The sequence below is a fragment of the Protobothrops mucrosquamatus genome, unplaced genomic scaffold (genome assembly GCF_001527695.2).
Source record: "Protobothrops mucrosquamatus isolate PMUCROS unplaced genomic scaffold, P.Mucros_1.0 scaffold1028, whole genome shotgun sequence".
Lineage (NCBI taxonomy): Eukaryota > Metazoa > Chordata > Lepidosauria > Squamata > Viperidae > Protobothrops > Protobothrops mucrosquamatus.
In genome coordinates, this window is record NW_015387263.1 from 80942 (window position 1) to 97846 (window position 16905).

Consider the following 16905-nt stretch of genomic DNA (forward strand, 5'->3'; position numbering starts at 1 on the left):
TGCTATCAGAGACACATCATTTCACATTAGGTATGATTTAATATGTTATTCTACTAATACATTATGACTGTGTCTAATAATAAAAACAACCTTCACTTGCCAATTGAAATAGTATTTTGCAGTTCACTTTGTGTTTATTCTATTATCATGTAGTATAAACATTCTAAATTTAAAAATTTCAGTTTTCAAGTCCACATTGTTACTATACTTATGGAGTGATTGAATTATCAGAAATATATTTTTATGAAAGCAATGTAATTAGTACTATAGGAACATTTAATGAGGGAAGGATTTATATGTGTTTTTAAATACTGAAACATCTACCTTATTTTAGGCAAAATGATACACTCAAAAACTAGTATTTCCTTTATCCACCTAACATGAATGGATAAATTGTTTCTCAAAAGTTCTACAAATAAAAACAATTATTCTTCAATATGCTTGACAAGCTTTAAAAGTTCAGCATAAGTAATGGTTTCGAATTCTAAAGATGGTAAATCTTTAAAAGATTGTTCTTGAGAAACATTGAGTTACTGATGACTAATGAAACATATGCAATTTTACTGGAGAATATTTGTATGCGGTTTGCCACCTTCTTCAGTCTGTGTTGTTGTTGTTTCAAATTCTCAGTCTAGCCCAGTGATGGCGAACCTTTTAGAGACTGAGTGCCCAAACTGCAACCCAAAACCCACTTATGCATCATCGAGTGCCGGGTGGGCGTGGCCCATTGGGTGGGCGTGGCTACAGTGGTAACACAACTGGATGGGACTAAAAAGTTTAATCAATCAATTCCAACTTTGCAAGGTCTTTTTTTTCTGCGAGAAGTTGAAATTGACTGATTGAACTTTTTTTTTTTTTTGCACATGGCGGCGGAGGCCTAAAGCGAAAAGGTTTTATAAAACCCAACTGAAGGCCTAGGACTGGGGCGACGGCGCGCGTGCCCACAGAGAGGGCTCTGAGTGCCGCCTCTGGCACCCGTGCCATAGGTTCGCCATCACTGGTCTAGCCTAAGAGACACTATTTCCTGATAATCTCTCAGAAGTCCTACCCAGGCCTAACTGTGTTTAGCTTCTGAGGTAAGACAGATGCTTCTAATTTTTGGGCACAAAAATAGATAGTATGATAAAGATACACATAGAATGAGAAGTGGTCTCTGGAAATGATTAGATTGTTCTCCTAGTACTAGGGAGAACATTTAGCTTGAAGTCATTGGATGACTTGATCTTGCATGATAACCTACTTTACGGGTTTGATATCAAGATAATACTGGAATTGGGGAGTATAATGCTGGTTGCCTTAAACTTTTACAGGAAAACATTGTATTATGCAAAGCTAATAATGGAGACAATCAAACATCAATGTATTCTTTTAACTTCCACTTTTTATATCAACTAAGTGCAAGTTTTCAGGGAGACTTCTGAATATATTGGCATCATGGTTTGTATTTCTAGCAGATATAATACAACAGAAATTTGTATTTTATATTTTTGCTTTTACTTGTTTTATTTGTTGTTGTTCACTGCCCAGAGTTGCCTCCAGGGAGATGAGTGTCTATGTACATTTGGTGAATAAATAAATTATAAATAGTGAATCATGTTAACACTGACCAAACTTATAAAGTTGTGCAAATATAGCTTCTAGGTCTTTAGCAGCTAATTAATCTATTTTGTGAAAACACAAGTACCAAGGACACCCAAATTCATCCATCCATCCATCCATCCATCCATCCATCCATCCATCCATCCATCTATCTATCTATCTATCTATCTATCTATCTATCTATCTATCTATCTATCTATCTATCTATCTATCTACAACATTTAACCTAATTGATCAATAACCCAGCCATAGCTCCATACTATTGAACTTGGCAGCAGATATTCACACTAACCAGGTCAAACGCTGCCATTTTAAGAGATACATCATCTCTACTCGTTTAGGGCAATCTGCCCAATATCCCATTAATATTACACCAGAAGAGCAGCAGGGAGAGTTTATTAGATCAGTGTCCTTTTCCCATTGCCAGCCAAGCAATGATGGACAAGTTTTACAGGCAATCAAAATTTTGAAAGTATATTTTATGACTGATGTAATTACTCTTTTGTGACAGAGCACTTTGTAATTGCTTGCTCCCTCTGCCTTTTTTTCCCTTTAGAGAATTGCTTAGGAAGGACACTGACACTACTCCATTGTTGACTGAATGTATCAGGTTCATATGACTGCTGAGAGAGAATAATGTGACCAACAGTTTGGATTAAAGCTGGTCCTTTCCTTCCCCTCACTGACTGCTTTATTAACAGGGTTTTATTAACCTGATTAAGTCAAACCCATTATACTCTATACCTGCACTGCCTTAAAAGTCATTTAATTTTTCTCATTAAGTTGAATGAAACTGATGTTTAATCAACTGAATCTGCTTCTCACAAAACTCTTTTTTTTAGTTTAGCCAATTTATAACAGACCTGGATTGTTGAAATGTTAAGTATTTTTAAGAGCAGTCTTAAACATGCTATTGACCAGCTGCATTAAATTAAGAATATTACTTTTATAGCTAATAAAAATGTCCCTTATTCAAATAAATGTGTTACACTTTGCTGATGGTTAAGTGGTGACACAGAATTCCTGCTAATTTCCTACTTTTGACGCATTTTAGTATTACCCGATATACAGTTTTCACAGCACAAAGTAACCTGACCCTTTCAGATCCAATGTCTTTTTATTCAAACATTAGTACATAAAGTAACCTACTTACAAAAATGCTACCAATTTTGGTAGCTCTAGCATAAGTTCTACATCTTGCAATGAATATTCTGTCTTTGGCAAAACAAAAGTAAGCACTTTCCAATTTTTCCCAGAGAAAATATTTTGCATTTGAATTTCCATCAAAAATTATTACTTGTGATTTTTATTCTTTATTAATTAAACATTCAGTCAGGATAATACAGGAAAAATGGAGTAGACAAATGAAAAAGAAGAACATTGATTGAAGGATTGGAATTCATGATTTGTCAATGTTACATTCCAACATTCCACAAATAACAGAACTTTGGAGAATAAGAGCCAGAACTTAAAGGAACTTCTACCATTGTTTTTATTCAAAATACAGAATGCAAATACCCCCTCCCCCAAGAATAATTATTTTTGAATATTGGGAGTAATTGGAAGTGTGTTTGTATTTACAATAATGAGGAAATACAGAATGAGGAAGCAGCATATTCCATTACTTAAATGAGCAGCGTACATTCTTTAGAATTTAGTCTCTGGCCTACAGCAGCAAAATTCAAAATAATTAACCCATGGAGCAATCATTTTACTTCCTCAGCACCATGGAAAATGTCAGTATCACTGGCTGATAACTCTATAGCTGTAGAGGATATTGGTACGTTTGCAAAGTTGCTGGTGATAGTGCCTTCCTCAATCTTGGTTTATAAAGGCTAGAAGGTGTCTTACCTTATTTGCAAAGCAGCTTTTGGCTGCCTTTTGAATTTGATGTTGCAATCCACTGAGTGATCAAGTTCAAATACTTTGTCTGCCAAAAGATTCCCCAGCTGTAGGATCTCAGAGGACATTTTAAACAATTGGAACATTTCTTGAAAGGAACAACCTGTCTAATATAAATAAGGACAGATCACCAGGTTTGAATCATCTGCAGAAGGTAAAAAAAAAACCCTTACTCAATGTCAGATCAGGCAGGAACAATTCTTCTGCTTCATTTTTTATATCACCTATGTTCCTCACAAAATAAACTATTAAATAACTTATCACACAAATCTGAATTTGACATTTCCTTGCTATTTCTTCTTTCTAAAACCTTGAAACCTGACAATTTGCACTGCCATTCATCCCTCCTCCCCCAGAAGCCACATTCCAGAGATGCTAGAGATGAGGCAAGCAATGGATCTATTGGATCAGTTTTACTACAACAACAAGGTCCATGTGTCAGGACTCTTAACTGATGAACTCCAGCGAACCCCAGAAATCGATTCTTTTCCTTTCATTGTGATTGAAGAACCATTGTTTCATTTAATGTATATATATTACAACCTTTCTATGACATAACATAATGTATATGTTTCATTTAATAATATATATTACAACCTTTCTATGACATAACAATACAGGACATGGCAATTCTGGGGGCCAACTATAAGAACACTTATCAAAGATGATGTATCATCTTGTTATCCCTGTTTTTGGGCCAAAGCTTTCACCAATAAACCAATTTTTCTGGTTTATTGTCTTTGTCTGAATCTTCCAAGTGTGACTGGTCCATTGAACTTGGCAATGATGGAGTTGATGTACTGGATGTTGGTTTAGTTTAAAAAGAGGAAGAAGAATGCATTTGAATCCTGGGAGGGTAGAAAGTATAGGAAGGAAACTGAAACAACTTTGCCTTGATTGAGTTAAGTTGTAGCAGAAACAGGCTTTGATGGGCTTTCAAGACCCAGTTCCAATACCTTAACCACATTAAAATAGATTTCTAGAAACTGCTATTTCTTTCTTATCTTGAATAGCTAATAATACCTGACATAACTTTCTGAAGCTTGGAATAATCATTTAAATAGAATATAGAACTGTGTACTACAATAAATGACTGAATTGAAACATTCAATGAAACCAATTGTTTTGTGAAAAATATAAGAAAATTAATGTTATATCTTTATGCAGTAATATTTCTACCACTTATACGGTTGAGCCACTTCAATCCTAAACCTGCTTGATAGGATGTCTTATTTTATTTTAGTTTATTGTTTATTGCTAAAGCCACTTTCAAAAAAACTATATGGTATAGTAATGCAATTACATTAAAATTACAAAAGCCTACATAACTAGAATATGAAACTACTATACAGAACAAAACTATTTTGTTATTCCCATAGGGTGATGTTATATTTTATGTACACATAATTAATATTTCTGTGGGTAAAACTTATTAAAAAATTAAGTCTGCTTCTGTTGAATAACTTGACCTGGACTATACTTAACATAAAAAAAAACCTGCTTGATTAAAATGTTAATGTCATAGAATAGTATAAAATATAACGTATGCAAAGTAAATGGCAGAAATTCTCTCATGGTTGAGATATAAAACAAATTTTCTTCTCCACAAAGGTATCATATATAAAAAGATAATTTTATTTTGATTAATGATCTGCTTAAAGCAAGATATGCCAAAATGTAGCTATGCAGATATAAAATGCTTAGGTACCAATAAAATAGCGCAGCATTTTTGTCTATTAACAGTAAGTCTGTGAACTAAAATGTATACTTAAAATTAGATAAGAGAAAGATTAACTATAAGCCATTATATGTGACTTATAAAACTATATTCTCCATTTATAGTGCAGTAAATTCATAGGAAAAGATAAATCATACTATAGAATCAAAGTATCTACAATATTGAAAGTAAACTGCAATTAATAATTTATTGATGCATAACAATCTTTACATACATAGACCAGAGGCCAGTTATTTCCAGCTGTGGGAATTTTTCTAAATGTCTTATACATTCCATGCACTCCTATGCTGCTTGGTAAATAAAGTCTGTCAACATCATTGCATGGATGAAGGCCATGACTCATTGTCACTCTTTTCTAGCTTTCCTATCAGGGGCTATTGTTCTGTCTTGAGTCTTGTCCACTATCCTATCTGTGTATCTAATGACTGGAATTACCCAAGTGTTAATTGTCTTGATGGTGTTTCTTCCATTGAGTTTGAATTTTAAATTTTTCTTCACTCTCATGAAGAATTCACTTCTAACCTTCTTCTTGACTATTGTGTGCTTGATGCTGCCAAGTTATAGATGTCCAAGTATTGGTAGTAATCGTCTTCATTAAGATTCTTGATGTTATCTCCATAGGGCATCTTAATTCCTTTAGTTTTCACTTTGTTTGTTGCCTTGTTGATGGGGAAGATGGTAGATTTGTCCAGTCCAAACTCTATTGCAATATCTTGACTGCATATACCGAAAATGTTGAGCAAGTCTGGAACATTGTGTGAGGTGGAGGTGGGGTTGGGAAAGCTGCATGCAGTGTGTGTGTGTGTGTGTGTGTGTGTGTGTGCAACAGATCCCATGAAGGTATAGGAAGGTACGTGAGGGGTGGGTGAGTCAGGAAGAGTGCATGAGGGTGCCTAAGAGGGTCAGGTAAAAGGTCACAGTGGAGCTGCATGAGTTAGGAAAAGTGCATTGAGGTGAAAAAAAATGTTGTGTAAGTCAGGGGAGGTCAGTAGGTGGCTGGCATAGGGTATAATGTGGTGGGCAAGAAACATTACATGGCTTAGGGAAGGCATGCAGGAAGCAAGTAAATAGGGAGGGAATGTGTAGGAATGGCATTGGCCAGGAAAAGTATGCTGAATTCCTTTCTCCTTGTTCTTCCCTGCCTCATTCCTCCCTTCCCTCCCCTCCTCTTCCCTTCAGCCCAGTGTCTGAGAAACTGTCAGTAAACATTGAAAATGAAGATAACATGCCCAAATCAACATAATAGCAGCAGCCACAATTTCTCCAAATTTCATTTCCTTGGGAATCATCAGTCCTGAATTTTGGACTCATTCTGAAAGTTGAGATTCCCTGTTTAAAAAAACTGTTGTCCTGCACTATTTTACCCAGTTAAAGGTTATTCTGAGAGTTTTATCAGTATATAGCTCTCTGGGTTGTTTAAAATTTTGGGAAAAGAAATGCACACTTTTTATTTCACTTAACACTTGTGGAAAGCCCCCGTGCAATCTTAGATTGTTCAACTTTAAGGGAGTGGGACATCTGAAGAGTAGTGAGAAATGATTGGTGTACAGGCAGTGCAGTTGTTGCATACTGCATAAGATTCTCCTATCACAGTGATGGCGAACCTTTTAGAGACCGAGTGCCCAAACTGCAACCCAAAACCCACTTATGCATCGTCGAGTGCCGGGTGGGTGTGGCCAATTGGATGGGTGTGGCCCATTGGCTGGGTGTGGCTGCGGTGGTAACGGCAGACTGGGTGGGACTAAAAAGTTCAATCAATTCCAACTTTGCAAGATCTTTTTTTTCCCCGCGAAATTGACTGATTGAACCTTTTTTTTTTTTTGCACATGGTGGCGGAGGGCTAAAGTGAAAAGGTTTTATAAAACCCAGCTGAAGGCCTAGGACTGGGGCAACGGCGCGGGTGCCCACAGAGACGGCTCTGAGTGCCACCTCTGGCACCCGTGCCATAGGTTCGCCACCACTGTCCTATCAGCTCTAGAACTTAGGAAGCACATGGATTTTTTAAACGAATATATAACTTAGCTCTGAGAAAGTAGACACATTAGACACATTTCTACAAAAACTTGTAATAGTGAATGTATTTTATATATGGATATAAAGTGGTAGACAGGTTAAGCTGCTGCTTTGATCAAATCACATTCTTGGGAACAGAAGTCCTCCTTAAACACTATCTTTCTACACTCAGCTGAACATTCCAGCAGTAGAAAGCACCGTCCATTTGTAAAGCTGTGTTGTGATGTATGTAAATAGCAGCTGTCACTGAGTAAAGTGCAGATGTCTGCAACAGGAAACCTTTGTGTGCTTCACTAATGAGAGTTCGAGGTCTTTTGGAAGCCTGCATGTACAGTATATATGAAAGCTCTATGTTGCAGACTGTGTCTATAAGCAGCAAGATGTTCACTAACAATGCAGTTTGATTTTACAGAAGATAATGGCTGCTGAGTAGTTATTTTCAGTAATACTTGGTACCTCCCAGGAAGATTGCTGATTCAGAGTCTGTGGAAAAGGTTTACTGTTTCTCAGTTTTATGTGTTGGCTATGTCTTTATCTCCACCTATCCTGTTCAGTTTTCATATTTCCTCTTCCAATCATTCCATCCTTCTGTCCTTCTTTTCCTTGCTGGAAAATTGAGCCCAATTTTTATTTTACCAAGTCCCATAGATCAGTGGTTCTCAACCTTTTTAATGCCGCGACCCCAACCGGTCATAAGTCGAGGACTAAACTGGTTGTAAGTCAAGGACTAAACCGGTTGTAAGTCGAGGACTACCCAACCGGTCGTAAGTCGAGGACTTTCCCTGCCCGGGAGTGCCACGCATGCGTGGTTCCGCCCCCTGTGCCGGCCGAGGCATAGCTGGCAAGTGGCAGAGACGGAGCAGGCCGACCACCAGCTGGCCCAGCCCAAGGGAGGTAAGGCACCCGCCGGAAAAGGGGAAAAAATGGCGGACAAAAAAAATGGCGGACAAAAAAAATGGTGGACAGCCTTGCTTGGCGACCCCCGTGAAATGGTTGATCGACCCCAAATGGGGTCCCGACCCACAGGTTGAGAACCACTGCCATAGATGGAGAGTATATAGTAAGAATATCATGCTAATGTATGATACCAGTCACAACTTAATCCTTGGTCAAACGCTGTGTATTATGCGTGGAAAATCACTGTTTTACATATTATTTGTATTCCAAAATTATAAAACGTGGTATATTTCTGAAGGGTTTTATACAAATAAATCCATTTCATAACTTTCTTTAATGTATCCTAATATCTATCATGCTTCTGAAATGCACCTTTCATAAATAGTAGCCTTTTAGTTTTTAGTGCTTTATACACTAACCAATATGAAATAGTGCAAGATAAATAAAATAACTTCCTGAATTAACTATACTGCATTAACTTATTTGTGCAAGGTCAATGTAGCTGTTTATTTATCAAATGAAGCATGCGGTATGATCTAACAGGAACTCCATTCTTAAAGTTCTGAGTAGAAATACAAAACTTACAGCAAAGTTTACAGCAATTCAATGTGCAGGGATTGAATGTTTTCAGATATTAACTTAGTAAACAATAGATATCATGGTCAAAATAATCCTATATTTCCTTCTATTGTTTCCTTATTATATATACTTAAGGAGAGATGGGGGGGAGGGGAAAGCAGCAGCTACAGTAATTGGAATTGTAACTGTAGTAAATAGAAAACAAGAGAAATTATTGCCAGGAAGACAAAGTATGTCAGTGTTCTTATCTCAATTAGATGATGATACATTTAATATTTTGCACACAACTGTAATTTGTTTGTATATTCCTTGATTCTGACAAAATAGTATAAGATGGACAATTAGGTACTTACTAAGATTCTACAAAGGATAGAGAAACAAAGCTGCAATCCAGGATAAAAGATATGTGACAAAATGAAAACATTTTAGGAATGTTAGAAGTTTAGCAATAGGTATAACACATTTTATAATTCTGCTGCTTAGTCGCCTAATTTGGCTTAAAAATTTATATCTACAGGTAATCTACTAATGACAACTGCATTTGACACACGACTTTGCTGTTTCTAATGTGATGTCCCATGATTGCATAAATTAGTAATGGCAGTCCCAATTGTTCCAGTAACCCAAGATGTGTGGTTCATTAAGTGGGAAGCTGAGTCCTAACTAAGGGGCATGTGGGTTCCATTGGGAGAGACTCTAGGAGGCCTGGCACAGGCTGCACAGGAAAGATGGAACTTTGTGTGGCATGAGCTCAAAAAGGTTATGTAATAGGTGCGCAGCTGCACATGATCACAGGGAAGTGAGGAAAAGAGGATGTGGGATACATGTAATTGAGGGAAGCCATGGCAAAAGGGAGGACATGCATTGTGTCTCTGATTGAAGGGAGGCTGAGACTGAGGAAGGAGGGAATAGGAAGCATGCATTTGTGTATGCAAGCACAGCGAGGCTAGGAAAATAAGATGTGGAAGGTTGTGTATAAAGGGGTAAAGGAGGGCACAATGCATGTGCATGAAGAAAAGCTAGGATGGAAGAACATACCCTACCAACTTGTGACCTTCCTTGCTGGTTTCTTTTGATTTTGCTTGGGGGAAGTTGGCAGAGAAGAGTACAAGTGGCAATCACATGACCACAAGTTGCTGCAACTAGTTGTAAATATGAGTTGGTTATTAGGTACCTGAATTTTGTTCATGTGACCATGAAGTACTTCAACAGCTGTAGCTTTGAAGACAAATCATACGTTCCTTGGTTCAACACTGTCTTATTTTCAAACAGTTGAGTCATAACTCAAGGACTATCTATAGAAACAAATGAAAACTATATTTCAGTTCTTTTTTTAAAAAAATAATAAAAATGAATATACATACATCTTAGTCTTTTTCTTTCAAAACTAAACCTAAAATATACTTTATATGCAGAAAGATAATATGGGTCTGTAAGCAGAGATAATAAATACATCCATTATCCCTTGAGAAGAAATATGTTTCACATCCTTCCTTCCCTCATTCTTCATGATGTTCAGAAAAGAGAATCACCTTTTCACGCCATTCACTTTCCAGGATTTAATTTACAATGTAATTAATGGCTTTTTTCCCCCTCCTGAGAATTGTAGCACCGAATGATCTTATTTTAACTTGATATACAAAGACAGAAGACTTGTAAGACAGACAGGATGGGGAGAAGGGATACAAATCAGATTCTTCCACTAAGGCTTACTGGGACAGCAGGTTTCTAACTAGCTCATTTGCTTCATAATTGCTATCTTTATAGCACTGTAACTTAGCCATGCAGAAAACACAAAGAGATTGCAAAGTTTTTGCCTCTAGAGACAATGAGAAGACTAATCTGGCTTTGTAGTGATGTTTCTTATTATGTATTGCTCTTGTCTTCATTAACCTCAATCTTTTGGCTTCCTGGTTCTTGCATTGTGTTTCTGTCCATAATTTTTTTAGGTGGGCATTCATAAATATACAATTATTATTATGACCTTTCAATCCTCAGAATAGTTCTCAGGAGCTTGTAAGATTATACAATATAAATTCTCCTCATGTTTGAGGAGAAAGCAATCTCAACCCTGTGGAAATATTAACACAGACCAGTATAAACCAAATAGAGACCATCTTACTTAAAATGCTAACATTTAAGGCTGATAAAATAAAAAGGAGGATAAAAAGGATTTTGTGCCCACTAAATTCACAAATCGGGCTAAACCTAAAGATGGTGGGAGTTACAATCTGAGTAGGCAGAGTTGAAAAGGCCATGACTTACTTCTGCTAATGGTGGAGAAAGCTTTGGGATAATGAAGGTTTAAGCCTGTAGTACTTAAGATTAGCATTAAAGTGGGAGATCCTTCTTTCTGGAAATATTAATATTTTAATATTTTTTAGTCTCAGACTAATCAGACACTAAAGGGAGCGTGTATATATATTTCTGTGTATGTCTAAATATATAGATCAGAAAAACAGTTTTGATGGGAAAATTCTTTTTTTTATGTTGAAGAATTAGTATGAGAGGCACACTGAAACTGAAGCCATAAAATTAGCTGTTATCTCAGGATATGTAATTCAGTTAATAAATAAAAAAGTGTTTATGGTCATTTGAGAAGAGGTAATGGCTGACGTCCAGCCACTGTGGCTGTATGCCCATCCCCAGGATTTACCCATTATAAATACTGTATTCTAATGAAGTGTAGTGGCATGCAGTTACTTGCAGATTATGTCATTCTCACTTTTCACATTGTATTAACATGATGTGAGGTGGTTTTGACTCAGTCTGGGCAATGAGAAAGACTAAAGGAACATGCCAATGTTAATGAAACACCACCTCCTGGAGTTTGTCACTAACAGATTATACAAGCTAAGACACTATCCGCAGCTGTATCTGTAAGTACAAGAATCATATTCTGAGAGATAATTTAATTTTGACCAGAAAAAGCTCATTGTGCTTTTGCTTATTTTCAGAATTATATGAACATTTCATTATTCACATTTTGTTATGGTTACCATGGCTTGCTTACATATACTGAGATCAAAGTAAACTGGATCATCTGCAAACTTTAAATTTTGCTAGAGAGTTGAATTCATGATCGAGGACCACTACAGAACATAAAAATCAAAGCAATTCTGAAAATATAGAATTTATTTTTTCCCTTCAATTGGACACATTCTTTAGTAATGGTGCAATTATTATAAGTATCATATTCCCTAGTTAAAAATTATATCTTTTTCTGCCCACATATCTTTTTCTCATTTGGCTTTTGTTTCTCATTGTTTTAACTTTCCCAGCACAGAAATGGAGGATGAGTGAGTGTTCCCAAATGTCAATATTCAACAAATGAAAATGTTATTTTTCAGTTTAAACCCCTATGTATGTCGATACTGTATGTGTTTGTTTGCTTTATTTATTTAATTTGGATGCTGACCAGCAACAAGCTATTCTGCTTTATTCAAATGGTTGACTAGCTATACTTAGTAAGTTTGAAAGATTGCAAGCTAGGAAACATTTGTGTTTTTAGGTTTCTGGGATAGCATTACAAATATAATCCATATGTTATTTGGAAGTCATAATTTTCCCTATAAAATAAAATAGGCTGCGATAATGTTTAGTGACATAATAACTTTAATTATTTATAAATAGAACAAGGATCAAAATAATGATAGTGATAGATATGCAGATATGCTAAGTGAGGCTGAGAATATATGAGGCTTTTCTGTTTCTTTTAAAGCTATGATAATTTTATATGTCTCTGGCTCAAAATGAAAGAAAACCAAAAGACAATAATGCAGTTGGAAAAGAAACTTCCTCAAAAAAGTGGAGTTCTGTAGTTTCATGTTATTATATCCTAGAAAAATAAGGTGATATTGCTGAATAAGTAATAAGATGTATTCTTGAAAGTAATTCCTGCCATATCTGTTTCTTGACCAAGCCCACTTTAATGAGTTGGCACTTCATGGATGCAGAGACCTGATAGAGGTTTCTTATATCAGGGGTCCCCAACCCTCAGTCCGTGGACCGGCACCAATCCGTGGCATGCTAGAAACCTGTCCGTGCAAACAAGCAAAACCCAATCCACAGGATGCAGGCAGCACATGAAACCACGTTCCCTCCAGTCCATGGGAAAACCTCTCTCCACAGAACATGCCCAAATATTTGGGGGCCACTCTCCTAGATAATCTGCCATTTCTTAGCCTGGACAGCCTACTGAGCAAGACATAGTTTTAACTTGCATATTTTAGACCCATTATATTTCTAACATAAATACCTGTTTTATGAAAAGTTAGACCATTGGTTCTTCTAAGTAAATATTGTAGCTACATTGGCTATATTGGTTTTGACAATAATTCACAGCCCTCTTGGAAAATGGCAGATGAGATTGAAAATGTCCAAGATAAGACCATGATTTCTTTTGCATGCAAGATGTGTGCAACGGAAATGAAATCTGAAACTCTAACATTGATTAAGAAAAAAAGAGAAAGGAATAAAGGAAGGCTTAAATTTAGACCCTGATTTTTGGCAATTCTACAGAATATAGTTTAGAATTAATATACTTTGCTTAGAGTTAGGCAAAGTCATAAAGTGAATATACTTTGCTGTACTAAGACCAAGGCAAACTATCATTTTTTCATGTATGCCATTTCAATATTGACTTTTAGTTTTCAGATGGAATACCTTTTCTCTCTCTGGCAAAGAATAACAAAACTTTAATACGAAAAATTGTAAGCAATTACTGTTCTTTTACAGCTTGCCGACCAGGTTTTTATAAAGCCTTTGCTGGTAATGTTAAATGCGCTAAATGCCCACCTCATAGTTCAACAAATGTGGAAGGTTCTACAAACTGCAAGTGTGAGAAGAACTATTTTCGATCTGAAGGAGATGTTCCATCAATGGCTTGCACAAGTGAGTAACCTCATTATGATGAAACTGAAATCTGTCCTTACATGTTGTTGGTCATCTAGGCATGCATTTTAGAGTATTTCTATGTCATTAGTGTTTTCATACTAATCATGATTAGACATTGTTATGGTTGCTGGTTTGGAAAAAGAGGTGAAGAATAATTTTTAAATACAAAAATGCAAACTCCAGAAAACAAACTTTGCATCCTACAGTATAATGAAGAAAGAGAGAGGGAGGTAGAGAAACTAAAGGTTTAAACTCTGGAACCAGGAGGTAGGATGAAGCAAAAGTTCCTACCAATTAGAAAACAGATCTCCAAGCAGGTATTCAGCTAAAAAAGTAAAAAGTAAGATACCAGACTTGTGCCAATTTCCAATAAACAGAAGCATGATTAGAAGCAGTAAATCCAGAGCCTCAAAACAGTAGTGTAGGATCAGTTAGGTCCAGAGACAATTTCTCTGTGATATAAAACAATAATATGGACATGCCTTTAGTCTGTATTTCTACTTTAGTTTTTTATAGTTAAAAAAATTGAAAAAGGCACAATTTTATTATAACATCGTACATTTCAATATACTGTATTTGTATGGTCCACCACCACTATTATCATTTTTATTGCATCATCATTATTATTCACAGTAGCATTATAATATTAATTTTAGTACAATAAGTTATATTAGAATTACTTCCCATCATATAAATGATTAATTATTCCTACTTTTGGGTGTGACAATTCTCATTCACTCATTGTGGAAATTTAGGCTACAGTTGTCCTTTGTGAAAGACTAACTTGGAGCCTAGAGCTGTGTATTAAAAAATCAAGCACCTAGACTTAAGGTCTGCTTTTTATTAAGACTGTACAAAGCTTTGATGGATAATAGGACTCACATCGTTTGACAGATTCCACCATTGAATCAGATCAGTGAAAAAAGCAAACTTTTTTATTACTGAATTGAAGCAGTGATGCCATATGCGATTTATTGGTCCTTCCCATGGTCTACAAGCACACAAACAACTTGTTTGGTAGTCACTTGCCCCCTAATGGCAGCTAGTAAAACAGGACTGAGCCTCATCCTGACTTCAATACTTCACAGGGCTGAAGATGTGGCCTCTGATGCCTCAGTTGCTATGGCACATTGCATCAGCTGGATACTGAAAGCACAGCATTAAGGCAGTGCATACTTTTGCTGGTTTGGTTAATTTCTTATAATAAAGTGCCTTATATTGCTATACCTAATGTTTTTATTATCTTTCAGTGCTGCTGTATTTATTCATAGTAATAGCCTGAATATTAGTTAATTTGAGGAGAGGGAGTAAAGCTAGATATTAAAATACACATGTGTTACAAAATTGGTTGATATCTCTTAAAGTGTGTAAGAGAATATATAATATATAATTTTCCTTTAGGACAGGGGTGAAGAACAATGGCATTTTTATAATTTGTGGACTTCAACTCCCAGAATTCCTGAGCCGGCGATGCCGGCTCAGGAATTCTGGAAGTTGAAGTCCACAAGTCATAAAGGGGCTATAGTTTTCCACATCTGCTTAAAGGATATAAGATAGACCATAAAACCATATGACAGTGACAATTGTTAAATGCATACTCGAATGACTTTATTTCTTGAGCAGAATTCAAACAGGATAAATAATACTTATTTTATTTTCATTCTCTTTCCACATAGGACCGCCTTCTGCTCCCAAAAATGTTATTTCTAATATCAATGAGACCTCAGTCATCCTAGATTGGAGCTGGCCTTTGGACACAGGGGGCAGAAAGGATGTCACTTTCAACATTGTATGCAAGAAATGTGGAGGAACCAGCAAGCTCTGTGAACCATGTAGCAATATAGTAAGATTTCTTCCGCGTCAGATGGGACTCACCAATACCACTGTGACTGTAGTGGATCTCTTGGCTCATACAAATTACACTTTTGAGATAGACGCTGTTAATGGAGTCTCTGATTTAAGTAACTTGCCAAGACAATTTGCTGCAGTCAGCATTACAACCAATCAAGCAGGTGAGTACTGAAATTGTTATTTTGCTATCTTATCAAAGAAGTATTATACAACTTGCAGCGTCCCTCATCCCTGTGCCTAACATCTTCTTTTACTCAACCTTCAAAGCACCCTTCTTTTCATTTTCAAGCAAATATAATGGTAGCTATATGGAAGATAGTGATCTTAGCATTATAACTGATTATCAGTAGAATGTGAATCAGCAATGATTCAAATCAAATCTAATTTCAGTCTCCATCAATATAAGCATGGTTTCTAAATTATGCAATTTTATACTTCATTACTGTCTTGTCACCTCAAATATGTGCCAAGTTCTGACTTTAAGGAAGATCATGATAAATTTGAACAGATTGGAAGAATAGTAAAAAGGATGGTTAATATACTGTAAACGAAATTTTAGGAAGGCTGATCAAAAGATACATTTAGCATTTGTAAGAGAAAAAATTGACCATGGAATGAAACTTGTGTTTGCTGCTCAAGTCACTTGATCACTATTTCTTCAGGAATGTCTGTCAATAATTGCATCTTTAAATTGTTATTTCATATTTCATCAGTGAGATTATTACTTTAATTGACTATTTTTAGTTTTATTTTTTTCCCCATTAAGATCTTCAGTCTTTGTTTTAGCTTCATTATCAGTGTAAAGCAGCAGCTCCCAACCTTTTCTATACCCCACACCCCAGAACACTTCTGATATATTTTCGCAGCCCTTACAAAAGTTTGAAATAACAGCAATGAATTATGCAGATACACTATAATTTTGAAACTTCTAAACCCAAGTTTTTGCACACCCTGGAATATTATCTTGCACCCCCCGGTTGGGAACCCCTGGTGTAAAGCTTTAGACTTGGAAGAAAGGCTTGATCTATGATGTATTTTCTCCTAAATAGCAAATGTTCCATAGCCACGTCATCAAGAATTTTTGAATTTAGGAACATAAAATCTATTTTCTGTTCTTGTCCACCTATTTGCATTGGGTTGGCATTGCCTGTTGCGCAATAGTAGTTACATGAGTTGAATATATACATTTGGGCAGTTTCATTTTCCAATTCCAAAGCATTTCATTGCTTCTTCTTATTTATTTATTTATTTATTTATTTATAATTTAATTTATACCCCGCCCTTCTCCTCATGGGACTCAGGGCGGCTAACAGCCTCATAAAAACTACAATACAAATACAATAATTAAAAGCCGAATTAAAAAGAAATATTTAAACAGGCCGATCAATTAAAATTATCCTTAAAAATCCCCTGAAACTTTAAAATCGTTA

General features: G+C 36.0%; 1 protein-coding gene across 1 annotated transcript in view; it reads left to right on the top strand.

The window, feature by feature from the left end:
- The first annotated feature begins 3333 nt into the window (after positions 1–3333).
- The window catches only part of EPHA3 (EPH receptor A3), a 68623-nt gene continuing 55051 nt past the window's right edge, over positions 3334–16905 (top strand). Inside the window, exons 1-3 of the mRNA XM_015819961.2 lie at positions 3334–3379; positions 13466–13621; positions 15301–15636. Coding sequence (XP_015675447.2) covers positions 3334–3379; positions 13466–13621; positions 15301–15636 — 538 coding nt within the window. The remainder of the gene's footprint in view (positions 3380–13465; positions 13622–15300; positions 15637–16905) is intronic.